The 26,697-nt window shown below is 52.7% G+C and overlaps 9 protein-coding genes across 9 annotated transcripts; 3 read left to right on the top strand and 6 right to left on the bottom strand.

The window, feature by feature from the left end:
• Window positions 1-31: 31 nt before the first annotated feature.
• On the bottom strand, window positions 32-1,125 carry A1O1_07142 (uncharacterized protein; the record flags this gene model as incomplete). The annotated part of the gene is made up of 2 exons (XM_007728015.1): window positions 32-318; window positions 678-1,125. 2 exons carry the CDS (start codon window positions 1,123-1,125, stop codon window positions 32-34), a joined length of 735 nt encoding a protein of 244 aa, XP_007726205.1.
• A 1,294-nt stretch (window positions 1,126-2,419) lies between these two features.
• Window positions 2,420-4,715, bottom strand: A1O1_07141 (uncharacterized protein; the record flags this gene model as incomplete). The annotated part of the gene is made up of 3 exons (XM_007728014.1): window positions 2,420-3,601; window positions 3,650-4,254; window positions 4,538-4,715. The coding sequence occupies 3 exons, from the start codon at window positions 4,713-4,715 to the stop codon at window positions 2,420-2,422; spliced, it is 1,965 nt and encodes a 654-aa protein (XP_007726204.1).
• A 1,381-nt stretch (window positions 4,716-6,096) lies between these two features.
• Window positions 6,097-8,775, bottom strand: A1O1_07140 (uncharacterized protein; the record flags this gene model as incomplete). Its single annotated transcript, XM_007728013.1, has 1 exon — window positions 6,097-8,775. One exon carries the CDS (start codon window positions 8,773-8,775, stop codon window positions 6,097-6,099), a length of 2,679 nt encoding a protein of 892 aa, XP_007726203.1.
• An 881-nt stretch (window positions 8,776-9,656) lies between these two features.
• A1O1_07139 (uncharacterized protein) lies at window positions 9,657-10,187 on the bottom strand (the record flags this gene model as incomplete). Its single annotated transcript, XM_007728012.1, has 1 exon — window positions 9,657-10,187. The coding sequence occupies one exon, from the start codon at window positions 10,185-10,187 to the stop codon at window positions 9,657-9,659; it is 531 nt and encodes a 176-aa protein (XP_007726202.1).
• Window positions 10,188-10,800: 613 nt separating this feature from the next.
• Window positions 10,801-11,454, top strand: A1O1_07138 (uncharacterized protein; the record flags this gene model as incomplete). Its single annotated transcript, XM_007728011.1, has 1 exon — window positions 10,801-11,454. One exon carries the CDS (start codon window positions 10,801-10,803, stop codon window positions 11,452-11,454), a length of 654 nt encoding a protein of 217 aa, XP_007726201.1.
• Window positions 11,455-13,324: 1,870 nt separating this feature from the next.
• On the top strand, window positions 13,325-16,261 carry A1O1_07137 (uncharacterized protein; the record flags this gene model as incomplete). Its single annotated transcript, XM_007728010.1, has 2 exons — window positions 13,325-15,841; window positions 15,908-16,261. 2 exons carry the CDS (start codon window positions 13,325-13,327, stop codon window positions 16,259-16,261), a joined length of 2,871 nt encoding a protein of 956 aa, XP_007726200.1.
• Window positions 16,262-18,133: 1,872 nt separating this feature from the next.
• On the bottom strand, window positions 18,134-19,213 carry A1O1_07136 (adenosine deaminase; the record flags this gene model as incomplete). Its single annotated transcript, XM_007728009.1, has 1 exon — window positions 18,134-19,213. One exon carries the CDS (start codon window positions 19,211-19,213, stop codon window positions 18,134-18,136), a length of 1,080 nt encoding a protein of 359 aa, XP_007726199.1.
• A 1,989-nt stretch (window positions 19,214-21,202) lies between these two features.
• Window positions 21,203-24,064, bottom strand: A1O1_07135 (uncharacterized protein; the record flags this gene model as incomplete). The annotated part of the gene is made up of 1 exon (XM_007728008.1): window positions 21,203-24,064. The coding sequence occupies one exon, from the start codon at window positions 24,062-24,064 to the stop codon at window positions 21,203-21,205; it is 2,862 nt and encodes a 953-aa protein (XP_007726198.1).
• A 1,357-nt stretch (window positions 24,065-25,421) lies between these two features.
• Window positions 25,422-25,945, top strand: A1O1_07134 (uncharacterized protein; the record flags this gene model as incomplete). The annotated part of the gene is made up of 2 exons (XM_007728007.1): window positions 25,422-25,881; window positions 25,932-25,945. The coding sequence occupies 2 exons, from the start codon at window positions 25,422-25,424 to the stop codon at window positions 25,943-25,945; spliced, it is 474 nt and encodes a 157-aa protein (XP_007726197.1).
• Between the last annotated feature and the right edge of the window lie 752 nt (window positions 25,946-26,697).

Genomic DNA, 26,697 nt, shown 5'->3' with positions numbered 1-26,697 from the left:
GAGAGGGACCGATGACGACGAAGAAGACGACTTACTTCTGCACATATTTGTCGCCAATACCCCTCTGAACCGCCGGTCTCTCCGCAATACGATCGATCCACTTCAACAGGTGTGGGAAAGGTGCCATATCCTCCTGGGTGAAGCCGGACCGTTCCCAGCCCTTGATCCACGGCCAGGTCTTGATATCGGCAACGCTATATTTGCCTTTGCCTTTGCCGGCGAGATAGTCGCGCGGCTCGCCGGTGTACTTGCCCGACAGACGGATCTCGAGGACACCGTAAACGCGCAGGGTTTCTTTCTTGAACCGGTCGATCGCGTCTAAGGAGGACATATCAGGTTAGTATGATGTAACGACCCGTCAAGGGGAAATGTTGCTGGGGCTGGCACAAATAGACAGACATCGAGATGACAGCAGCAGCTGGAAATCAAGCTGATCCAAACATAGATGCACAAGCAGACAGAAACAACTGTAACACCCTCTTCCTCTCCCACCGCCTCGTGCTTGCGGTCTGTTCATCATGAAAGCATCATCTACTCCCTCACCACTTTACCCCACCACACCGCAACAAAACACAGAACAAAACATCGCACGCACCAACATAACACCGACTGGGGAACACGGGATCACACCAATGTACCAGAAAGGAACATTCAAACGATCCAAGCAAGTCACTTACAAGGAATCTTCTCCGGCGCCGCCCGCGTGAAATGGTTGACCTGACCCTGGTATGGCGCGCCACTACCATGCCAGAAGAACATCCACTGCAAGGCTTCATTGCGCTCGAACTCGTCCTTGAACCCAAACTTATCGTCCCTATCGGCCTTTTTCTCCAGGTACAAGATCTGCGCCGACGTCTCCATGACGGAGAAGGGCGGAGACACGGTGTTGTCGACGAGCACGGGGATTCGGCCGTTCGGGTTGAGACGCAGGAACCACTCCTTCTTCTGCTCGTTGGTCATGATGTTGATCAGCGTGGTGGTCCACTCGGTGCCGTAGGCGTCGGCGAGTTCTTCGAGCATGATCTGCGTGGCTTGGCCGTTGGGCGTGTTCATGGTGATCAGGTGCAGGCCCTTGGCGTTGGCCACTTCGGCCGGGGTCTCGGCGATGTAGGGAGACGACGACATTGCGGAAGATGTGGATGAGAAACTTCGGGAGTACCGATTGTTGATGATAGAGGTCGAGGTGGAGGAAGCTGCGGCGGGGTGGTGCTTGGGCTTGGGGACTGATATAGGACGCTTTGCGGAGGTGGGAGCGGTGGTCGTCAAAGATACCAGAGGTCTAGTAGGGATGTGGGCTGGTCGGACGATGGCAGGAATGGGAGAAAGAGTAGTAGAAGCAGTGAGTGTAGCAGGTCTCAATGCTCGATAGATGGATCGAGAAGTGCTAGTAGCAGTGGTGGTGAACATGAGGATGGCAGGCAGAATGAGGGGACTTTTCAAAAGTTATATCAATACGATCTGGTGTTGTTAGTCTTCTGTATCTTGCTAAGCGTCGGTACCCTTGCCGATTCAATCAGGAGGCCATGGTAACTAGTAATGATGGCGCAATAGAGACGGGCAAACAGCGAGCATGCCGAAAGGTACATCCGTGAGACATCTTGTGCAGTGGTAGTACAGTGGTAGTACAGTGGTAGTACAGTGGTTACCTGGCCTGACGACCATGAATTAATAATATGGATGAGGGGCAGAAGCTACCAGACAAATGGGATCGAAATGGGCCATGGATACATTACCTACTTTGGTAAGGTAAGGTACCGAGGTGGGATTGGGAAAGTGCAATCATGACGAAAAAGGTGTGGGGCTTCCGCAGACCCCGCACCATCTGAGGGTCAGTTAGTACAGTTAGTATCTACTAGAAGATCCACTAGCAGCAGGCTAGGTACCTCACAGGTAGAACTCTAGAGTATTAACGAGAAACAAGCATTATACCTCTGTATACAGTACTATAGTAGTAGGGTATTTCCGTCTCTCTTCCGGATCCCATATCCGTCCCTCGTTAGACACTTATTGTTCAGCCTGAGATCAATGAAATGCCCATTCACCAGATCAGACCAGACCAGACCAGATCATTCCTTTAGCCCGTGCTGGATGAGAAGTCATTCCTATTACCATCCATACCCGGCAGCAAAGTCCATCACCTCTGAGAGGGGAACACTCCGTCCAGTCATCATACTGTTGACAATGGGTATCACAGTAGTACCTACTAGGTAGGGACAGTGGTAGGGACAGTCCCGTCCTGTCATGCCTGTCCAATGCTCATCCTAAACACCACATAATGCCGCCCACCATGCTTGTACCCAAAGTCATCAATCAACATCAAGGAAACAATCCGATCCCCAGATCCAGGTCGCTGGTAGCCCGTATCAGATATCACCCTTGAAGCTCTCCCGAGTCAAATGAAGTCAAGGGCTCACTCCTGTCATGTCCATCCCCATTCCTTTTTCAACTCCATTGCAGTCTTCCCCGTCGGCCAGCCTTGTTCGTTCTTCAACCTGTCCAGAATCCCCAGCAGCGCTTTCTGTTCCGCAGGATCCGAGAAATACTCCCCACAGACAGCGATGGCCATGTATGCCTGCACCATGGCCGGCTGGGACGACGGATTCGACATGGCCGTGCCACACAACCGGATCACAATATCGTGCACTTCCTCCACGATGCGCTTTTGTGCCGTGATGACACCCGGTCCGATTCGAGGAATGTTGGGGTTGTACACGGTCAACAGGATCCGGGCGAGATCCAGAAACATCATCCCGGCCACCTGCACTTCGGCCATATACCAGATATGAGGGAAACATTCCCCTTTCGACCGGTCGGGGTCCTGGTAGTGGATGGGTGAAAACGACAATGGCTTGACTTGATCCCAGTGGAGCTGATACTGCCGCAGCTCGTTCCATCGTTCGATCTGCGACCGGCCAGAACCATTGTCGCTCCCGAAGCAGAACTGCAGCACGTTCGCACAATGATATAAATGCCGATCCGACCACACAAAGTCTTCGGCCTCGTCAAACCCCTGGAGGATGGACCACGAGTCCAGCGGCAGACGGACCGACCGTTGCTTGAGGAAGGCCGTGGTCGTCTCTTGCCTCAAAGCGATCCGAAACGCGGCATGCTGGAAACTCTTGAGATAAGTAATGGCATTGTCTTTGATCACACCCGTGGCCGACCCCGGTCGTAAGTACTCCGGATGCTCGCCATCGTTCAGTAGACATGCGTATGGATTCGCTTGCGCCTTGACAAACACTTGGAAGGTGTGGAGGAACGTCTCGCTATCTTCCCCCGTAAACGACGTGTCAATCTCTTCATAATATCGCAAGATAACCGCCGCGGCCAGGAGGTTCTCATCGCGGACATGCTCCGGATCACCCGACAATTTGATCAGGTATGCGATGCACGCGTTGTGGTATTTGAGGGCCGACTCTTCGGTGAGTTTGGGAAGGAGGACGTCTTGATATTTGACGATCCCATCATGGGTTTTGTATTGTGGCAGAGAGGCTAGATGGCGGGAGGCCGCTGTGAAGATGGCATTCAACAGGGGTGGACATCTTCGCGCTCGTTGGGGGACAGAAAGCGTAAAATGTCTGGCTGGATCCCCCACGTCAAACTGTCGGCTGTCAGTCAAGGAAAGCTTCGTCGAGATGACAACACCTACCCAAGAGGCAAGATGGTCGATATAGTATCGCATCAGACAAGCACACTGTGTGGTGGTGAATTTGTTGGGCCAGTAGAACTCTTCCTTCCAGATGGCCGGCGACAGTAAGGACTCCGGAGGGATCGTGGCGGCAGCGGAATCCGCCAGACGGCGGTACTCGGCCTCCACCACTTTGGGGACATACTGCTGTTCAGACATGTAGGCAAAACCGTTCGGACCCACCGAGTTGAGCACCTTGGGAGGATGATACACTCGATATTGAGAACGGATGGGGTCATAGGCACCTCGTTGCCATGTTTCCGCGCTCACGTGGTATTGCTGGATAGTGGTGTCTGCTGTTCGTCTTCTTTTGAAGGGCGATTGAACCGGAAGGGTCTCAAGATTGGTGCTGGAAGGAGATAAGAAAGGGGCTCTGCCTTCAGTGGGCGCGCTGTGGGCTGTCGCAGGCCCTTCTGCATTGCCGGGGGGCTCGGTTCGCTTCGACGGTACGGGCAGGTCTTCCTGCTTCTGGTCTGGAGCTGGAGGGTTGGTGTTGTTGAACGCGAGATCATCTTGAGAATAGTAGTTCTCCAACTCCGGACCTTGATCGACGAATTGAAACTTGGCTATCCGCAAGTATTGTCAACACCAGGCTTGATAGGTGGTGAAAAGGGGACACAACGATCAGGGGCAGTAGTGCGGGACAGATGTGGTGAGCGGTTGAGAGCTGGTCCTGGAGTTTGTGCGACATGAAGATATGCAAGGGGGCTGTCGAAGTGTGATGGTGGACCAGACAGGACATTATCACCGACGGCTGTAGACATGGCCGACAATGTCCCTTTCCGTTCCACATCCAACAGACCGTGCCTCTCCTCTATTCCTCCCGGTGGCAAGGTTACACAAACGTACCGTTTTTGGTCTGCTCGAGCCATGTTTGATCTTTAGAAAAGGTCGCATCGTATCGAGCACTGGAGCCGTGACGAAACTTGAGTTTGCCCTTCGCCCTCCGGCATTTGCCCCCCAGACGTTCACATTGTCTGCACCGCGGATAGTTATCATCGCCTGAAGTTGTCAGCTCGGCCAACATCTATGGCTGGTGGGGACAGCGCAGGGCAGGGCAGGGCCGGGAGGTGTTGTGCTGGCTCTTGTGCCACGCTTGTCCTGTCGGTTGTCATGCAGCAGTGACAGACATTGCATCGGCCGGACCAGATAGGATGGGACAAAGATGGATAAAATACCGCTCGTCTGTTCGTGGTGTCATGGACTTACATTTTAGATGACGCTCTAGAAGGTTGCCACTCGGTCAATACAGCGCCATGATTAGCTGCACACACAAGCAAACAGACGTACCTCGACACTCTTGACATGGTTCCTCCGTCTTATCCCGCATGGATTCGAGGCGAGACAGGAAGGGAGCAGGTAGGACGAGAAACGGAGCAGTCGACGAGATGGCGGTCAGAAGAACATCATGGTGTCAACCTTCAAAAGAGTAGTTGCCATTATTGAGCAGCGGAGGCAAGTTGATGAAATAGAGTGCAAACTCCAGAACACAACTTGAATGAATCGGCAAATGGGAGAGAGAGGAAAAGCAGGGTCTGCTCTTTTTGTCAGCCCCGCGTTTCGATGGGCCTGGAACAGACAGATGGACAGACTGGAGTGATAGAGTAAGGTATCGATCGATATAGACCTGGGGTTGTGTGTGGGAAAGAAAATGCGCTGGAAGAAGATTCGCTCGCTTGCGGGCAGTAAAATCGTCTTCCATCAGACGCTGGTAAATCATCCAACCGGCGTTCTGGGCTGGCGACTAGAGGATAGGCAATAATGTGTGCCTAAAAATGCGGCCTAATGAGCCAAACCACCCCCCGGGGACCATGAGGCTAGGGAGGCCCTTAGGCTCATCAGGCTTAGGCCCGGGGATGGACTGGGGCGCGGCTGGGAGGGAGACCGGGCAGCCACTTGTGCCCCCTGAGCCCCTAATCGAGATTGCCTACAGGGTATCAAGGGTCCTCTTTAGGCTAATACTGATTACTCCCATCTGAATGGCACCATCTCGTCCTCTCCTTGCTCCCCAGCCTTGTCACGACACTCCGGCGGGACACGGAACAGGTAGGCCCTAAGTCTGGTACCTATTCAGCACCTAGGTCGATCATGGATGTAGAGTGGATGAGACAATGGCTATTGTATCCAGTCCCTTGTCACACAAAGCAAAATCGTCAAGAGGCTTCTTTTGCCCTCCACTTGAAACATCGGCATTTCTTGCTCATCAAGTCATCAGATCAATATATGAGAAACAGGGAGGTATTTAGGTCATCCTCAGTCATTAGATCATCAGGACATCTGCTCGGGTTCACGCTCCCTCGATCCATTGCCAGAACTCCTCCGTTGAATCGTATCAAAGTCCTTGCCATGCCATTGCAGTGCCAGTCGGGCAAACGCCTTGTCCGCTTCGGCTCCCAAATCACTCTCTCTCAATACTCGTACACCGGCGCCTTGAAAAGCACGTTGGTGAAAGGCTGGCTGAGTCCTCCTGCCGCAGACCCCGTTTCCTTCTGGGATGTTCCACTGTTGCCTGCATTCGACCCAGGCCCTTTGCCTCGAACCTCGACGGCAAGGAACGCGGCAAAGCGAATCCGCCCTTCGTTGGCACCAGGTACCACGAGCTGCGTAGAATCGGCTACAATACCCTCCCTGGCATTGCCACGCTGCTCATCGCCATTATGTCCTGCTGCAGCTGCCCCGGCCGCCTCACCAGTTCCGCCACGGGTGTCATTGCGCGTCGACGGTGTCTTTTTACCAAATCCCCCCAGAAAGCTCGGTTTCTTAGACTGCTTTTCCTCGGGGGTTTTGATGGTCACTTGACTGCTTTGGCTCGCTATACTGTCAGTTCGGGGCGGGTGGCCACTCGGTCCCAGATTACTGCCTTGCGCGGCCTTTTGGGAGGCTGTCTTGCCGGCAGCTTCACGAATCTCGGCTTCTACGTCTCGTGGTCCATCTTCTGTGTTGGCGGTGCTCATACCATTGCCGTCTGGACCCTCTTGCAACGCCGGACCTGCGGCTTGTGCGGCTTGCATGGCGGCCAACCGTTCGTCCAATCCCGGGTTGGTCACTGGAGTCAATTGTGCCTCTATCTTCATATAGGCATCATTGACTGGAGTTCCAGGCATGAAATATTCCAGACAAATGTCCCGGGATTCAAGAGGGATATTCGCCGCAATGTCGATAGCTTGTCCCACAATCATATTGACCCCCTCGGTGAGACCAAGTGGTGGCGGATCGCTAAGATTGGCTTTGAGGGATTCGGTGAGTTGATGGGTGAACATCTTGGTCAGATTTTCTTTGTATTGTTCGGCCTGCGGTGAGTTGAGGACGTCTTGTAACCCTTCAATCGTGGTCAAACGCCAGGTTGTTAATTTGGTGATCAGATCATCTCGCTGCTCGTCCGTCAGAAAGGTGTTCTGGCCTGAACGGCGCAGATTTCGTTCCACGTTCTTCAGATGTGCTGACAATCCCGGGTCTATGCCTGGGTGAAAGGTGCGTTCAAAGATGCTCTCGTACAGCCAACGAGTGATGCATGCTCTACCCACCGCGGTCATTTCCTTGGTCCCAATGGTGTGTGCGTCTTGATTGCAGACATGCCGGAGCCATGGTGGCACTGCCCGCCAATTTTTCCGGATATTGAAGGACAGATTATTGATCGCCTGGCTCAGCCGCTCGAATCTCGCCGTGTATTGGGCATCATCTAAGGAGGTCTTTGACATGGACAACCGCTGGTTGGCCACCGTGTTCTGCAACTGAGTTACTTGTGCTTCGCGCTCGAAATAATACCGTTTCACTTTCGAATATTTGGCCTGTAACTCTTCGTGACGTTGGAGCAGCTGATGATATTCCAGCTGACTGGGATCTTCTCTGCTCCTTGGCGGAGGCGTATTTCGGCCCTGCTCAGAAACTTGTTGTGACATTCTGAGCCTAGGGTCTTGTTGACTTGGATATTGGCTCAGTTCTTCGGACCGGGTGTCTCGTTGTGAAAGTTGTTGACGAAGGGGCCCGATCGCAGGATCGCCCCTTGCCATGACCCCCTGTTGCTGCTGATGAGACTGGCCCTGACTTGCAGATTGAACCGAATATCGGTTGGTTGCAGCTGTCGACGGACGGGACTCGTGAGGGTGAGTCGTGTGTGGAAGATTCGCGACTGGAGAAGGTGGTCCAAATGAAGCCTGCGACGAGGGTCGAAGATGTTGATATGGATCAGAGTCGGCGTTAGTTGGCCGAGACGGAGGTTCTTGGTATGGCAGGTACTGTTCCGAGGTACTGGCAGAGTCGGATTGATGGTACGCTTGATATTGTTCCTGTCGTGGATTCAAATGGGGAGTGTCTTCGGCGTGGCCGACAGACTGATGAGTCGTTTGGCTTTGAGGGGAGTCAAAGTGACCCTGACCTCCTTGATAATGATCGTGTTCGGCCTGGTCTGACTGAGTGGTCGCGACTGAGATGTCTGTTGCTGGGTAGAAGACAGAATGTCTCGGCTGATACAGTGGTGAGGTTTGCTGAGAGTATGACTCCCGTGATATAGGTTCAGATGGGTGCACCTTTCTCAGGAGATGTACAGAGCTTGATCGGCCGATTCTACGCTCGCCTTGAGCGTTCTCTTTCTCTTTCTCTCTTTCCTTGTCTTCGTCTCTAGTCTTGTCTTTAATGAGGCCGGTGATGAAGCTGCGTTTGGATCTTTTGTGATCTTTCTCACGTTCACCCCGAACGTGTCTCGATTGTCCAAACGTGGTCTGCCCTGGGACAGGCCCTGGGTCCTCGGGCACCGCAGCGGGCGGTGAAAGCGGAGGTACAACGTTCACGCTGGGCCGATGTGCGCCATACACTGCGCCAGAGGAAGAGACGCGACTACTTTGACTGCGGGATAGATGTTGAGCAGGATGAGGCTGGAATTGGGACTGAGAAGGGGAGTCCTGGATCTGGTATTCGTTGTTGTTGTTGTCGTCCACTGGCTGTTGACTGTATCGGTCAGGAGTGAGATCGAACTGGGCCTCGCTGTAGAGAGCACGGTTGGGGTGCTGAGCCTGGTAAGCGGGCTCGGGCTGCTCAGGACTGCGATCTTCAAGGGAGGCCTGCGACTTGTTTGACTTGAACAGCCGCATTGAACACACGTTCGCTGGGTGACAGATTAGACAGATGATATAAACGACGTCGCGAAATGAAGAAACGGCATCTGGCACAACGCACAAAGCGGTCTCAGTGATGGGTGGGCAAAGGGCTAAGGGGCGTCAGCCCGACCTGCGGGCGCGGCTGATACCAAGCCTACAAGCAGTAAATTAATGAGACGGCGGTTCAGGTTGTTTGGGCCTCCGAGTCCACCACATGTTCTTGTTTCTGACTTTGGCTCTACAAATAGAGTGCATGACCAATGAAGAGGTGAAGGGGTTCTCAGATTCTAGCTGCTCAAGCCACCGCCTCAGGCGTCCCAGGCTCCTCATATCGGGAGTCTGGAAGGAGTTCAGCCCTACTTTTGCATTCAACTCTGGACACTTGTGTGAGGCGCTGCATGCCAGCGATGGCACAGATCTCACAATCGCAGACTGTTTTCATGAAGTGTTGCTCGACACTGTTCTTTCCCCACAATCTACACTGGGCCCATCTTTGTGGTCCATTTCGGCGCTCTATCGCAGTCACTAGGGGTACGGACTGTGTAGTAAATAGCGCTGCATAGCCTCGGTGGTGGCTGAAATCAGGAACACCCCGGCCACCGAGCATTCCATCCGGGCCAAATTCCTCGATGCTTGTCTTGCCAAAGCTCTCAAGACAGGTTGTGTTCGACACCCCCATTTGATTGCAGTGGTGCTTGCCAGTGCGAAACATGACGCTGGTTGGTCGTCATCGCAAGGCTTTCGAACAGACCGAGAGAGCCTTGTACATGTCTGATGTGGCACCTTGTCGCAATCCCAGCTTCACGGAGGTGAATCAGTCTGTGACCATCCATTTTGTTTGTTCTTTGTCCAGTCGCCTGTCGCTTGTAAACCTCTCATTCGCCCTCGTCTTCGAAAGAAGGGAGGATCACGTCCCATCCTGGATCTTCATTGATCTCAATATCTGGGGTTCCTTCTTCCATGGTCATTTCTTCGTCCTGGCCTTCCTTCTGCTTCTTCTTCTGCGTTGCCTTTATTCGATATGCGATCCAAGAGCCATCGGTCAAGCCTGCACCCAAGGGACTCTCATTGAGAACACTGTTTTTGCCCCCTACCCTCTTCTTAGTGCCCTTGGGCCCAGAGACCTCTTGCTCTTTGACATCCAAGGGTATCCAGCCTTTTGAAGGGTCCCTCTTGTCAGCCAGGACGCCGAATTCGATACCTTCCGGGTCTTCTGGGAGTGGAGTTGTTGTATTGGGGACAGTCTCGATGTTTCTTGATCGTAACGCAGCAATTAGAAGGGGTTTGACTTCGCTGAATGGGGTTGTTGGTAGAACCGATAGTACTGTGGTTGATTTATGGCATTTGAAGAGCAAGGTGATCATATCCGGAGTTGGCAGCGCAGCCAAATCTTCCGTGGAGACCATTGTGGTGGCCTTGACTTCGCGAGCGAGATTGTGACTCAGATAGTGGCTGGCTGTAAGAGGGAGTACGGCCTTGCACTGAACTGTCAATCGCGGAACAAACAAGTGCTGCTTGTCGGATGGCTCTGGGAGTGTACCACTTTTTCCAACTAGTATCGCAGAGTTGGAGTTAGAGTTGGGAGTGAGAACGCGCATGACGCGCGACGGGCAGAAAATCCAGGGTCTTTCACAAAATATGTAAAAGCTCCCTGCTAACGCATGCGGACTGTCAGTGACCCACCGTAGATTCCTCTTCAACGTGGTTCTGATTCTTTGAATGCCTACCTGCCTTAAGGTACTTACCTACCTACCTTAGGCTACCTGAGGAAGCCGCAAATTCGAGACCTTCTGAGTGGGAGTATACAGGGCCTAGGCGTGCGTGTCTGTGGTCAATCAGACTCATGGCAGTACGATTCGCTCTACACCGCAACTAAGAAGAACTGTTGGATGCGAGCCCCTCGACCTCAAAACAGGACAGCAGGCCATTCCCGACATGTGGCCGTTCAAATCCTCACAAGATGGCTTCAAAGATGGATCTCCTAATGCGACCACCTTAGACCCAGAACGATCAGTGCATATGGCCGTCTCTGCCACCATCCCGGAACCATCCTTTCAAGAACCAGCCACTAATACGCCTACTACTTTCACGGGGTGGCCGAACGAAAGACTCTCGATCCCCCTCGTTCTTCGAGCTCCAACGCTGATGATCGCATCCTTCGCATGTGGGTTCACTCTAGGCTCTTCACAAGGGGCAACGAAAGGTGCATACCGATACCGTGCAGAGAATGCCCATCGTTTGCCAACAACACAGACCGGATGGTTTCTCTATCAAAAGTCCAAGAACTACCATGCCATGCTTGCGGGAGTTAAAGAAGGCGGTAGGTTTGGGGCTATATGTATGGGCTGGGCTACATTGTTCATGATCACCGAGGAGATGGTCGATCTGTCAAGAACAAGGCTTCTGGCACGAAAAGGCGAGGATGTTGCGACGGGACAACGGGACGCCGGCAGTACAGTCATTGCCGGCATGACCCTCGCAGGATTCTATAGCTGGAAAAGAGGGCTGGATCACTTTGCATCCGCAAGAACTGCGAGGACGGCATTCAAGTTCTCCCTTGCATACGGACTGATCCAGGATTTGATGGCAACTGTGAGGGGAAATCCTCCCGCCTATGTTACTTGGATCAAAAGGAAGATATTCCCCACGGCCAACGTTGACAATGTCGAATGAGTCGGGAGGAAGTCGATTCGCCAGCCAACATGTATGACTGAGGAGAAGGCACGAATTTCGGAGCGATCGCTGACTGATTTGAATGTCAGTACTGTCTGCTGCAGAGACCACCTCCTTGACGACTGCAGGCGGATGCACGTGTGCCAGCTTTTCAGCACGACAGCGCTGTTGCAATTGTTCTCAGCGATGGACCGAAGAAGGGTGTGTATCCGTCGTTCAACCCTGAGAAGGTTGACCTGCGCGAAGTCCTGCGATGGCCATCACATCACTTCAGTGACGCATCGTCGCTATGTCACATTTGGATGGAAGCCGCAGAGCCCGGCACAGGTACATTGGCTCTTCAACTTAGCTGACAACAGCAGCCATGGTCTGGACTGAGGGCTCGGATGCATCTCAAACAACCTGGACAATCCCCGTGATGAACGAAGACCCTTATTAAGCCATGGGAAAAGCTGGTGGTTACTGAAGTCGAGCTTTTTGTGGCCCAATCATCCCAAAGCCTTGCTGGAAAAAAGCCAGCAGTCAGGACCAGGCTCCAGGGCGGGAACGCTCCAATAGCAGAGTTGCTCAGTTTTCCCTTTATCACGCACTGTTTTCGACAGAAGTCAGGGCTATCCTGAGATCTCGCACAACTATTCGGCTCACAGGGGGACCATCAAAGCTCCGAGTTTGGCTCTTCGCACTATGCTCACCCAGGTAGCGTGTTCCTGGATAGCAAGGCTCTGTTCAACAACGGAGCTTACCGCCATCAAAGCCTCTGACCATGACGTGTGCCATACACCTCGTTTTCCTGACATATGTCACAGCAACTGGCACCATCATTGGGGTAAATGAGATCTCCTTAGCCCTTCAGGCCTCTCAGCTACGGGTGTGGGATTGAACATATAGATCGCATTTCGCGGAAGCATCAGTCATTGAAGGACAACCATCGTAGGGGTGCAACACTGCAGCGACACTGGACTGCATTGGCTTTTGTATCTCCCGGGGAGGTACATGGGTACCTAACATAAGGTACCTTAATAACTAGGTACTACCTACTAGTCCTCCCGAAGCTCCCCAGTAAATTCAAGCCCGTGGCATTTCTCTCCGCCTAAGGAGGTACCTAATGTAGTAGTACTATGCCAGTGTACATTATCCACTACGGGCAAGCCTTTTATTACATCCGAATTGCAACCTGTCAGTTGCGTAGGCGAAGTGACTTGGTCAAGTCAACCCTAAGCCTGCCTAATTTAGTCCCTAAGGTACCTGGTACTTATAGGCCCAAGCCCATGATCGATCGCTCCACCCTTCAAGCTTCCAAACGGTTTGGCTTCCGCAGCTCCTTGTTCGTCTACCCGTGCCACTGCATCATCTCTCCGCGTGTGCAGTGGTCGGCGGTGTGCCGTCCTCTCTCGCTTCCAGTGTTATACCTCCATTTCCGCGCCGTACAGGGGATGCATGATATCAATTCTGTCAAACATTCACTTATGTTTTTGACATTTCCACCGCCCTATTAAGTCCTGTCGGCCGCGACCTGACACAAAACCTACGTAGCGAACCCTGCGACCTCTCCACCGACTGCCCCCGCCTTGTCCACGAAGCCATCTCCATCCCGCCCGGCCTCTTCCAAGCTGCGATCCAAACTACAACATCCCGACAGCTTGTGCCCTCAAACATCTTGCGTTACTAATCCAGACACATAGATCTTTAGAGCTATATTGTCCCTGGTGTTGGCTGCTACCTCTTCATTCTTGCTCTATCGACGGCGGTTCCTTCCTCTAAACGAAGGACGTATTTCCATGCCTGCGACAATGGGCTGAGGGGTTGTTCAACACGAGCTGCAGTTCATCTTGAGTGAACACGCGCTCACTCGCAATTGTTTTTGTGGAAAATGCGCCGACACCATGGACGAGCCCTTTCTCCCTATCATGGACGGACTGCGACCCCTCCCTCCGCCGAAGTGTCGTTGGTCCGCAGTTTTGACTCCCAGGTCAATCCATCACGACCTGTCAGGCAATCTCCTTTAGCGACGTCTCAGATTCAGGGCATGCCATTGGATTTGATCAACCGCATTCGCTCTTTCCCTCTGTTTCAATCGACTTCCGACAACTTCCTCGTCGACATTGGTCTCCTCCTCAAACCCCAACTTCATAACTCCAACGACTACATCATCACCGAAGGCGAGGATGCAAAAGCAATGTATTGGCTGGTAAGAGGTGCTGTCGCGGTCACGTCGCGTGATGGAGAGAGTACCTATGCGGAGTTGAAGCCCGGCGCATTCTTTGGGGAAATCGGGATCCTGATGGAACGGCCTCGCACAGCCACCGTCGTCGCGCGGACGAGGTGTCTCGTGCTGGTTCTGAAGAAGGAGGATCTGCAAAAGATACTACCGAAATACCCCGACGTGGAACAAGCGATCCGGGACGAGGCGTTGGAAAGATTGACACAATTGGAGAAGAAGAAGCGACAGGTGGTACTCGGCACGGAGGATCTGCCGCCTAACGGAAGGAGAGGCTCCAAGAGGCGAGCGTCCTTTGAAGAGGATGTTTCCATGGCCGATGGTGATCACAGTGCCTCCAGCTCAAGCAAGAGGCGAAAGTCTCCAAGCCCAGGAACGAACGAAGTCTCCACGGCCAGTGCATTGGGGCATGGACTCGTCAACATTAGGGCAACCCTGAAAGAGTTCCCGTTGTTTGCCTCTCTGCCGGCCGAGATCCTCCACTTCCTGGGCCTTAATGCGCAACCGAGAAGCTTTCCGCCGTTTACGGACATCGTGAAGCAAGACACGCGGGGCCGGGAGATATATTTCATCGTCCGAGGTGAGGTGGAAGTCCTGGATGAGAGACCTGTAACAACCCCAAAGGTCCACACGTCCAAAGGGCCAAATGGAATACAAACGACACCACGGGTTAAGGCGCGCCTCAGACCTGGACAATACTTTGGGGAAGTTGTGAGTTTATCTCTGGCTGATCGCCGGACTGCGACTGTTCGTTCCGTCACACAGGTCGAATGTCTCATGATCTCCGAGAACGTGCTGGCAGAATTCTGGAGTCGATGTCCTCCCGAGATAGTGCGGCAAATCGAAAAGACGGCGAAAGAACGATTACGGACGGCCTCAGAGAACGACGTTATCATGAATGATGCCGAAGCCGAGCCTAACATCCACCAACTAGCGATCGGCGACTCCAAAGACAAGCTCCTCAAGAAAGGCGGATATGCTCCCCGTGTTACCTTTACTGATGCAGAGATCAGCACCCCCCTTCAGCCTGTTCAGACGGACGAGCAGAGTCCTGTCGAGCCTCTGGACCCCGACCCATTCCTGGACGAAGGTCTGGAAAAGGTCAAGTCACGCTCGCGAAGAGGTTCACTTGCTCCGCCTTCACCAGGCGAGCAAGCAAAAGAGCACAAGCGCCGCTCTCCCCGGTCTTCTCCCACCGCAACAAACAGCCCATCGCCTCGAAGTCCAGTGTCTGCGGCTCCATCGCCGACGTTTGAGCACAAGGGCTCCTCTTTCCCCTTTTCCGACCCTTTCTCGTTGGGCGATCGATTGAAGTCTCGGGCGAGACCCGGTCTTGGTTTCAATCGAGGCACTATTCCTGACACTGTGTTACCATGGATTTTTGAACACCTCGAACTTCACGAATTAATGCGCCTGCAAGCGGTGTCCTTGCATTGGCAAAATGTCCTGACCGCCGCGCCCAATCTGTTCCGTCGCCTCGATCTGTCCCGTTACAACCAAAAAGTTACCGACGATGTTCTCATCAACCGGATTTGTCCTTTTGTGGGTGATCGGCCACGTTTTGTCGACATCAGCAATTGTTTCCACATCACAGATGCTGGTTTCACGGCTCTGGTGAACACATGTGGTTCTAACGTTGAATCATGGCGCATGAAGAGTGTCTGGGACGTCACCGCTCCGGCGATACTGGAAATGGCCAACAAAGCACGCCGGTTGAAAGAGATCGACCTCAGCAATTGCCGTAAAGTCAGCGACACCTTATTGGCGAGAATAGTTGGCTGGGTAGTTCCAGCATATCCGCAGGCGCCACCAAATCGACCAAAGCTGACCATGCGTCCAGCCATCAACAGCAAAGTCGTTGCCCCTGTGCAACAACCGCCTCCAGGGAGCGTTGTCGGCTGTCCCGAACTGTCGTCCATCACCCTAAGCTACTGTAAACACGTGACGGATCGGACCATGGCTCATATTGCGACACACGCACACAAGCGGATCGAGTCGATGGATCTGACACGGTGTACGACCATCACTGACGCTGGGTTCCAATTCTGGGGGAACGTCAAATTCGAACGGTTGAGGAAGCTTTGTCTGGCCGATTGCACCTATCTCAGTGATCAAAGTATCGTGTGGCTGGTCAACGGGGCTGGCAGTGGTTTGAGACAACTTGACCTGGTGAGTTTTTTGAACTCAAACTCATTCTTTTGACGACGTGACACTAATCATTGGCGCTCCCTGCAGTCCTTCTGTTGTGCCCTTTCAGATACAGCAACAGAAGTCCTGGCACTTGGTTGTCCGAACCTCACTCACCTCAACCTTTCGTTTTGCGGCAGTGCGGTGTCCGACCCAAGCTTGCGGTCGATCGGCCTTCACTTGACTTCGCTGACCGAACTGGCGGTACGAGGCTGCGTTCGAGTGACAGGTCTCGGTGTGCAGAGCGTCGTCGAGGGATGTCAGAAACTCAAGCTCCTCGACGTGAGCCAGTGCAAGAACCTCCAGCCGTGGCTTGTTTCCGGCGGTATTGAGCGATGGCGCGCAACCGGTCGAGACGTGGAGTTTGTCGTTGTCAGTTGCGGCACGAAACGGGTGCGATAGTGGAGCTCAAGTTGTGAGAATTGTGCGAGCTGGACTTACGAAATATCATCGAAAATCTTGGACGGAATCTACGACATATAGGAGGTTACGACATGCCATAAATTTCCGCTGTTCGAGTGACGACCGACTGACGACATTGACATCTCGCGGTTCGAGATACGTCGAGGAACTCGTCAGAGCCGTCATGATCTCTGGATATCATGTCATTGCATTATTTGCACTTCAGTCGCGTAACAGCACGGCTCTGCATGGGCACGATGTATTTGGGTTTATTCAGGGGTGATTGAGATCATCTATGACGGAGAAGATCTTCCAGCTTGACTTGACTCTTCAGCATCGAGGAGTTGAAGTATCTACCAACTCCTAAGGAAGTGAGGTGTTTGGGCTGGACTGAACCGTTCCCTGATTTAGGGCATGATGCTTTTGGATGCAAAGTGAACCAGATACCCAATTTATCCTTTTTCCTTTTTTTTTTTCCTTGCTCCTTTTTCTTCTCTCTTTTTCCAACGTTGAGGTTCGAGTTGGCAGAATTAACGAAATGTCCCAAATCAAGAAAAGAGAAGGCATGCTCAGAGCAGAGAGATCTCAGACGGACGGTCTATTACCGTTACCTACTAGTACTGGGTCTTCTCTCCTTCCGATTTCCTCTCTGAGAACATGAATGTCTTTCTTTTTCTGGCCTCGTTCACGATCGACATATAATGTACCATTATAGAGGGAGTGTGGTAGAGGCGATGGACTACCTGCATTCATGGATATAAATAATATCATCCACTCACAGCCTCACCCTCGTCCGCTGCAGCCGGATCCTCAGTCTGATCTTGATTAGGTTAGGTAGGTAGATATCATTCAGTACGTGTTACCTAGTACGTACATGTACATTTACATGTTATGCTCTCGGTTAGGTTATGATGTTAGTACGACTCAGGGTGTTGTGATACGTTGTTGTCGTTGTCGTTGCTGCCGTTGTCGTTGTTCACCTGAGAATGAGAATCGAGAATCGGGTAGTGAATACCTACTCACCTAAGGTATGTCTCCTATAAAATATGACTTTGTAAATACGTAGAGGTAGAACGAAACTGGCGGTAACATGCTGTATACCTACCCAAGGTACGGTATGTAGTATATAGTCTACAATTTGGCTTGTCTATTCATAAAATGATATACTAGGAGAAAGAGAAAGAAACCTCGATATGATGTACTGTTATGTATGGTTGCGCCTTGAGGACTTGTTTGACTTTCAAAGCAGAGACAATCAATCCCTCTCTTTTTTCAGGCATCGTATCCCCGTCAGAGATGCTTAACGGTCGATGACTACACGCACCTTCAGACGTGCTAGCTACATGTTGCAAGTGCCGCTCGCCTTTTTACCACCACCATTTTCCGGCGACCTGTCCCACGGGGCCTGAGGGCTGTTGGTGTAGGGTAGCGGACGTGTGTGTGTGTGAGAGAGAGAGAGAGAGAGAGAGAGAGAGAGAGAGAGAGAGAGAGAGACTTGAGGACAGACACACGTTCTCTCAAGCATCAAGGCTGACTGTTTGACGGACTGACTGACTGACTCGATCTCTCTTGTAGACATAAAGTGAGATGGAACCGATTGTTCGTTCGTTTGTTCGTGCATTCTTCCTCTGAAGAAAAGGAGTCGTTCTCGCCGGGTGGACTGGATAGATTGTGGGGCCATGGAATAGAAGATGCAGCTGGATATGCTTCTCTCTCTCTCTCTCCGTAGGTATATCGTTGAGTATATCGTTGAGTATATCGATGAGTATCGTCAAGTTGCGGTATTGGTATTGATGTCAAATCTCTTCCTCCAACAATGATGTCTACACCGTCACTCCAGCACAGCGCAGCACCACTTGAGGCCAGTGGCGATCAAGAGTCAAACTTGTTCATGACTTGATCCAACATCTTCTTCATCTCCTCTTTCCTTGCATCACCGCACCAGCTTCCCTCAATACTCTGCGTGACCACACGGGCCCATTCCGACTTAGACAAGCCAAAAGCGTCCTGGACAGCACAGTAGTTGTCGAGAATATAGCCGCCGAAATACGCCGGGTCGTCACTATTGATGCTAAAGCGGACGCCCTGGTCCAGATACGTGCGGACAGGCAACTCAGCGACCTTCTTGACGCAGCGCAACTCGACATTCGACAACGGACACAAGGTGACCATAACCTTCCTATCGGCAAACTCCTTCATGACCTTCGGGTCCTCCGGCAACTTGATGCCATGGTCCACACGGGTGACGTGCAGATCGTGCAGCGCCGACACCATGTAGTCGACGCCGGCCTCTTCGCCGGCATGAGCAGTGCGCTGGAAACCGCGGCGCTCGGCGTCGGCGTACGTGTCCTTGAACAAGATCGGCGGGTTGCCCTTCTCGGTGGAATCCAGGCCCAGGCCTTTGATCACGCCGGCCTCAAAGTCCGGGATCGCCGTGCGGTACATGGCGTCGCAGTCGGCGGGCGGCAGGTGGCGCAGCATGCACACGATCAGCTCCGAGGTGATTCCGAAATCGGCCTTTGCGCGTCGCTGCGCCGTCGTGAACCCGTCGATTACGGTGCGGTAGCTCACGCCACGCGCCGTGTGGGCTTGAGGGTCGAAGAAGACTTCGGCGTGCACGAGTCCGTCGCCGTGCGCACGCTTGAAGTATTCATACCCCAAACTCTCGAAGTCCGACGCCGTGATCAGCACAGACATGCCGATGAAGTAGTAGTGCAGGAAGTCGTCGAGGCTGGTGAAGCGTCGGTAGCGCGCCAGGAGCGTGGTTGTGGTTTCGAAGGCCGGGTCGACGGATGGGGAGGGTAACGAGATGTTGTTGCGCGCCGCGAGCTCGAAGAGAAGAGCTGGTTCGAGAGAGCCTGTGCGTGTCAAAGAAAAATGGTCAGCATGAGTTGAGAGCATCGCAGCATCGCAAATGCGTGAGCCGACGTGTGGAATTGCGAAAGTCAACATGTGTGATTGTGCAATGAACGAAGAGCAGGGCCAAAGCCGAAGGAAGATATTGGGTGCAAAGGCAGTCTGTAAAGACGGAAGTCACTGTGCGGCTCCAGGGAGGTCATCATGACAAGGCTGAGACTTGCAAAGGGACGTGAGACCTGAGCAGCAGGCTTCAAGAGTGGCGACCTTGACTCCCTTTCGCAGACTCGTTGTCGTCTTCTCTTAGCTGTCAGACTCTTTGGCAGTCCCCTCTTCCTCTCCCTCTCCCTCTCCCTCTGGTCTTGCATGCAATCAACCCTCCAAGTCGGAGGGATGCCGACTCTCCGGCCAACCGGAACCCGATCACCTCATCATGCCTGGGAAGCGGTATAGCGGCAATCCAACAGATACAATACAAGACAAAGAAAGCCCAGTGGCCCACCTCAGCCCACTTGATCCAGATTCCACATGGTCCGGTCCGTACAGTAACCACGAGCATGACCGGCTCAGAAATCAGGAGCTGAGATATGCAGAGAGACTGAAGCCATGCTAGGACATCACCGGCAAGCATGAAGACAGAAACAGAAACAGAAACATTCTCTTCTCATTCTTCTCGGTCTCTGTCTGTCTCCTAGTTCCCTCTCTGACCAAAAACCAGAGCAGCAATCAACGACAAAGCCATCCCTACCCCGACCACAACTTCTCTTCACTTCCACTTTCCAGCATGACGCAGTTCCCAGACCCGAATCGAATCGAATAGTCGTTTCTTCGACCACGCATGATAACCGAAAGAAAAGAAAAGAAAAGAAAAGAAAACCAAATGAAGCAGATCAAAGCGAGAACTCACCTTCAAGATGCATATGATGCTCGCATTTCGGCAGAGCCTTGAGAAACTCGTGAATCTGTCCTTGACACATGGCGGAAGGACTTATTTTCTTGTCGAATAGAAAAATGCCTTTCTTCGTCCTCTTGTGAACTGAACCGCTGAGCTGGCCTCCCTTTCCTTGTTCTGGTTCTTCTGAACCCGGATATCCTTCTGGCTGACTTGACCTGATTTCGTGAAACCTTGGTGCGCCGGGTTGTTCTGTTGGCCTTTATCTGGCTTGCACAATAGCTAGCAAGACAGAGATAGAGAGAGAGTGTGTGTCGGTGTATGTATGTGTGTGTGTGTGTGTGGGAGTGAGTTCGTCGTCAAATCAGCAGATCAAGGTTTAAACTAAAGAACTGGGATTATAGAAGATCTAGTATGTAATGTAGTATGTATATGGTGGTCCCAGCTCGTACCGTCTTTGATTAATTCTGCGTTGAAAAATTTTCTATAGTCCAGGATATTACTAGCACTTTATTAAGGTATCTGCCTTACGTATTGGGATGATCGAAGATGTAACAAACTTATGGGACAAGGCTGACGAGATCTGAGCGATAAGCATCCACAACATCCAGTTTTGTAGCTTGTCGACGTCAAATTCCGGTGTTTCTCGCTGTCTGACGTGGGATGGCTTACTTAAGCTGGCCGGGGCTGGCCGAACGCCGGGGATTCAGGTACGAACTGGTACGATACTAGTACTAACTGGGTAAGGTAGGTACTACGGACAGGTGGTACGAGGTATGTACATCAAATATGGTTTAACGTTATACGCTAAATGCGCGCTAAGATGCTTGTTACCATGTATTAGGTGCTAGTGGATTCATAAGGATAAGGATACTGTAAGGTTCCTCAGCTTACAACCATACAGGTAGGTACCTTATACACCGTTATGAAGACACATCCTGCAACTTAGGTAGTACTACGTACGTAGTATTCCAGTTGGGCGTCTCGTTCAGACCCGACCTCATTGATGTTTAGAATTGACTAGAGAGTATGCAGTAGAGCGAATGAACCAACACTCAGTCGCAACACTCATGGCATGTCCTTTCGAACCATCAGGGGTATCATGAGCATTCAGTCAGGACTAAGGTCGTCGTCTATATATACATGTACAGCTGACCTTGATCGATAAGTTACATTCAAGAGAACAACAATGCTCACTCGCCGCGTCCGCCTCTTTGGTGGAGCGCATCCTTTCCCAGCCCGACTCCTTTCGCACGGGCGTCCACCACCGCCTCCAGACAACGTCCGACTCCTTCGAGATCTCCCAGGATTCCCACATGGCCTCGATCACTCTCGACCCGGCCGCCCTTGACGCAGCGGTATCCGTCCGGCAGCTGGGCCGCACTGGCGAGCACCACCCCATCGCCGGCAGCAAAGGCGAGATCGTCGTAAGCGTCGTCGTATTTGATGGCTTCCTTGTTCGCCACTCTGGCCCCGTAGACGGTGGGCACTGTTTTGCCAAAGATGAATCCATGGGGCGGGTATACATTGTTCTCCTGGTGGACCGGGTTGAACTTCAGTTGGTCCTTGAACGCCCGGACCTCGCGCAGCGTGCGGCCGAGATATTCCATGGCGACATCCTTGGGGATCGTGCACGCCGTGGCGACCGAAGGCCGGTGCGGCGGGTATTGAGACTGCTTCATGGTACTAGGCCCGACCATGCCTTGTCCAGGATCCTCCGTCGCACGAGCCGCGTCCATGGCCTTGTCGGCCAGGTGCGGGTTCGCGGCCTCCAGGAGTTGTTGGCCCGAGGCTTTCTTGGTGGACGACGAGATCGAGATCGAGTCGGAGATGGCGTCCATCAGACTCTTCCGGCGTTCATTGTTTCGGTGGTGATGGTGGTGTAACGGGAGATTGACACAGGGAGATAGCCGATATTCGTCCCAGACGTGCGGGTCGAAGAAGTCGAGGTCGTAGCGTTTGTTGGTCTGTTTTTGTAGAAAGCAACGCCCGTCGTCCGGCAGTAAGGCGTAGCTCGTCCGGAAGGAGAAATTGACCTGCGCAGTCAGCACTTTGGAACTCAAGAGCACGTCGTCTCCGTTCCGCATCGGCCCGAGAATGTTCACACAGTTTTGCGGCACTCCTGCGTACACCACCCCGGCAAACAGCTCCGGTCTCTGGTTGACGGCGTGTCTGGTGATGAGCCCTCCGAGACTGTGAGCCACGACGGTCGCTCCTCGCTGTTCGGGAGGCGTGCCGGGCTGGTTGCATTCCAGCGACTCGAGGAATTTGATGAGTCGCGCACTCAAGAGATCCGGGCTCAATCGCCAGTCGTATCCCCAGTCATGACTTCGAAGCTTATTGTCGCGCGCATTCGGACACTTTCGCAGGTGACGGAGCAGTCTCCGGCAGATATCAATGGGCCCTACGTGTGAGAGGATCCCAGACGGGATGACCGTTTCCTCCATCCTCTCCTCGTCCTCCCGCGTCAGCCCAACCTCCAGATCGACCTTTCGAAGATTGAGCCCGACCTTGATTGGTACCCAGAGTTGTCGGTGCGGAGGTTGGGCAGATCGCAGAATGGAGCCTCGATACCCACCGAGAACGACGACGTCGCCAGTAGTCTTCGAAAGGGCGCGAGCCAACACTGGATGTGCCCTTTGATCTGCAGACTCCGTGTAGACATCCTTCTTCACGCTCCCGATTTTGGAGACCACCTCGCCATCGTGCACGTGTTCATTATTGTCCGCCGGGATGGTTTCCAGAGCCGGTCTGGCCGGCGAATTGCGCCGCTTTGGGATCGGACGGATGTTCGGCAGTTTAGGTAGTCTTAGAGATGAGTTCTGGAAACTGTCCGTGATGGCTTTTAACCGCGAGTTGGACATTTCACGGACATCTGCATAAGCATTGATGTCGTCCCAAGTCGACATGCCCGACACTCTTTTCATCAAGTAAAGGGAGCTTTCCGAGTTGGAGCGTGCACGACTTCTGGTCGATGCTGGACTGATCGGTGACAGGAGAGGTTCGTCCTTGACGTCAGCCTGATGCACCGGTCTCGAAGGGCTGTAGATGTCATCAGAAGTTGGCCGTGACGAAGAGCTCGCAGGCCGAGGCTCGACCGCATCTTGCTTTTCCACGGGTTCTCGAACAGTCCAACGGAAAGTTGCGCTTCTTTGCACTGGTGAGTGTGGTGGTGGTGACTGAACACGATGTTCATGGTCGGAGTTGTCTGTGTTCTTATTGCCGAAGGGAATCAGGGAGATCGAGCTTCTGTTGAAAGAGGGCAAAGAGGGCAAAGAGGGCGAGGGCAAGTCAGGCAAGTATTTGCGTAGGTTCGAAAACATCGTCGTCGAAGACGAGAACGAACGGCCTCTTCCTCTCTGTTCAGCCGCGTTCAAGAATGCCTTGGCCAGTGATAGTCTTGGTGGTGGATTACGTGCTTCATTTTGGGATACAGTTGTGCCGCCGTTCTCAGAGTGGTGCGGCAATGGGGATTCGACCCTCCTCGGTTGCGAAGATTCCGGATCTGAATCTCCCGCTCGTTCGCTTCGCTGTGGACCGGCGCGCTTCGAGGACAGTCTTGGGCTTTCAATCTGGGTATCATTTCTCACTCGACTGTGAGATCCGAATACTGCACCGGATGGTTCATCGTCCTCGGTCATACCATCTGTAGATAGCGAGGTCTTACCATTTACGACGGGCGCTGCAGGCTTCGGGTCATTGTGTATTGATTCGGAGTCGGACTCATCTAGGTCGTCACTTTCAGTTTGTTCTTCGTTCAGAGTCAAGATCTGATTGAAAGACTCGGGAGGCAGGTTCAGCGCTCTCGCCTTCTCCGCGACCGGCGTTTCAGGGGCTCGCATATGAGTCTGAGCGCGACTGATACTGACCCCGATGATATCGTCATCATGAAGCCCGTCCGCGGCCAGTTCGGACATTCGACGCTGGCTGCCTGGTAAGATCGGGCCGTCAAGAACGTCTGCATGGCCCTCAGAGAGCGATGATGGCTCCAGGTCATAACCGTGGTCTGGAGCGGAAATGTGGTCTTCTGACCCCGAAGAACTGTCCGACTCCATGTTGTCCGGGCGGATTCATGAAGCGTTGCCGGTAAGGTGAGAATAGTTCACACGTGCCTACTGGCGATGGGAGAGATGTTGAAGGTGATGATATGCCGTTCGATCAAGCCATGTGTCTGTGGCGTGGCCGTGCGAGGATTGGATCTCAAGTTGAGATTTGGTGCTTGCTCGTATTCGGCACGGTGGAGTTGGCGCAGTGACGGGAATCTGACAGTCCTCTAGAGATGCTGCTGCTCTTGGGGTTCAGATACAGTTTGACAAACACATTACTGGCGGCCTGCCAAAAACATTATTCGATTCCACCGAAATGAGACACGCCAGGAAAGGATATAACAACTGAAAGAAACGACGAATGGGACAGGGCAAGAAAACCGAGTGTTAGCAGAGGCATAAAAACGGGTTCGGCAGCGAGCGGAAGGCTGGATGTCATTGTAATGGAGTAATGCACTAAATCTGACGGAACACAACGGTGAGGCCTGAATTGTGCACCGCGACCGACCTGATGTAATAAACTGTGCTGAGATTGCAGATGGAGGGCTGAGATCGTACAACATGTGTGATGAAGTAAGTCTATACGATAAATGTATGTATACATGTACTTAGGTATATTGTTGTGGTTGTGTCTAGAGGTACATGATGTTAGCTGCTGCTGCAAATACCTGGTGAATAATTTTCATCCTTAGTCATCTATAGAGTAATTCTGTAGAAACTTACTTCAATAGGGCATAGCGAATATACTATTCCTGAAAAGGGCAAGACTGTTAGATGGGCTTATCGATAAGCCACTTCCTCTCCTGCTAACCACAGGGAGCCTAATGACCGTCCCGAAGGAACTCTAATCACGTTTCCACTACTACTTGTATGTACTTCATGCTACTCTCTTTTCGAATAGTATAGACAAATCGCGGCATTCATTGCTTCAACCATTCAGTAGACTCGTCTACCATCATATCGCCGTTCCCGTTTGCTGCTTCTCGACCTGGAACAATCAATATGGCCCTGTTGGCTCACATCCTCCCCAGCCACCAGTCACCAGTCAATCAATTCCCTTTCCCCTCCTCTACATGTCTCATAAGGGAACGAAGCTGTTACCTACGTCTCGATGACAGTTACAGCTATGCTTTGGACAGTCAACCCTATTCTTGCTCAAGACTCACATCGCCCAAGCAGACTCACTGTAGAGCTGGCATGACTCCTCCTGCTCCTGGCTAGGGAAACACGCAACGACCGGTATTATGGCATATAATGTACAGAGGCCACCCTTCCTGTGGAAGGAAACAATTCTCAAAGCCGCTCTTGAAAGAACAGGTACAATGATCTGACACCTAACTCGAGGGCCGACACCATCTCCGAGACGATGAGTAGACAAGTTCCAAGACTGCAATTGTTCGGCGGCGACCACCGGTCAAGCGCTTGGTTCGGGCTGGCCAAACTACTGATGCACGACGAGTACCTACGCGTCGAGGCGATCCGGCGAAGCAGACGTGGAAGGGCAAAGCGCGCAAGCCAGAGTGTGGCTACGCAGACTTCAGCTGCTGAAGGCAATGTTCCCAACGTCCCTGCTGGTTCTGATGCCGATGCAGGCACAGGAGATCCTCCTGCTATCGCTGGCGGTGGTGATGCTGCTGGTGATGCTGCTGCTGGAAGTCCCAGCTCCGAAGAAAATGAAGCAGACGGAGGTTCTGGTGAGGAGGGTCGTGAACATGGAGTGGATGACGAGGCTGAAGGGGATGGTCGTGGTCGTGGCCGTGAGTCTGATAACCACTCTCTAGGAGTGGATTCACATGAGGATACTGAAGCGAGCGGCAGTCCTGGTGGTAACGAGGACTCTCCTCCTTCAGATCCGCGTGCTAACAACCCAAATCAGCATCTAGAGAATGAACCGGGAGATAGTGGTGGTGATGACACCAATGAGCATCCAGCCAGCGAACATGGACACGAGAGTGAGAGGAGTGGTGCAACAACTGAGCTAACTGAGCCAACACGAGCCGATCCTACAACTGAAGACGTTGCGACATCATTACCGCTGCTACCACCATCACGATCATCCCGACCATCCCATCGCTCATCCAGATGTCCGACGCTGACAGGGACAGTCTTCTCGTCGTCATCGTCGCCATTCTCATCAACGAACTCGTCCTCTTCGAGCACTAGGCCACGTGGAACCAGAGTACTAGGACCGAGCGGATCAGCCTCTCCTGAGACCAGGTCTCGCACAGCATCTGTATCTCCTCCGCGGTCATTATCGATCTGCAGTTCTCAATCTCCATCTCAATTCCAATCTCAATCATCTACCCATGTCTCGCCTCGACAACTGTATGCTCGACCACCAACCTATCCAGCGCACCGACCTATATCGTCAATCCATCCACCATGGCCGCCCCTAGCTCAAGCAGTTGTTCAGAAACAGCCCGAGACATGGGAGTGGCCGTCTCCTCGAAGCCAGGCTCAATCTCATACTCGTCTCCAAGGCCCGCCAATCCATCTCACAGCAACAAGGACCAGGCCGGTCGCTGCAGCAGACCACCTTGTCCACGCTGACCACTACAACCGCGGACGACAAGAACAGCCATTCCGTATGCACGCTACATCTGTTCAACTTGGTCCTGCGACAGCCTCAACTTCAACTTCAA

The sequence above is a fragment of the Capronia coronata genome (assembly GCF_000585585.1).
Source record: "Capronia coronata CBS 617.96 chromosome Unknown acBCG-supercont1.6, whole genome shotgun sequence".
NCBI lineage: Eukaryota > Fungi > Ascomycota > Eurotiomycetes > Chaetothyriales > Herpotrichiellaceae > Capronia > Capronia coronata.
This window is presented reverse-complemented; position numbering and strand designations above follow the sequence as displayed.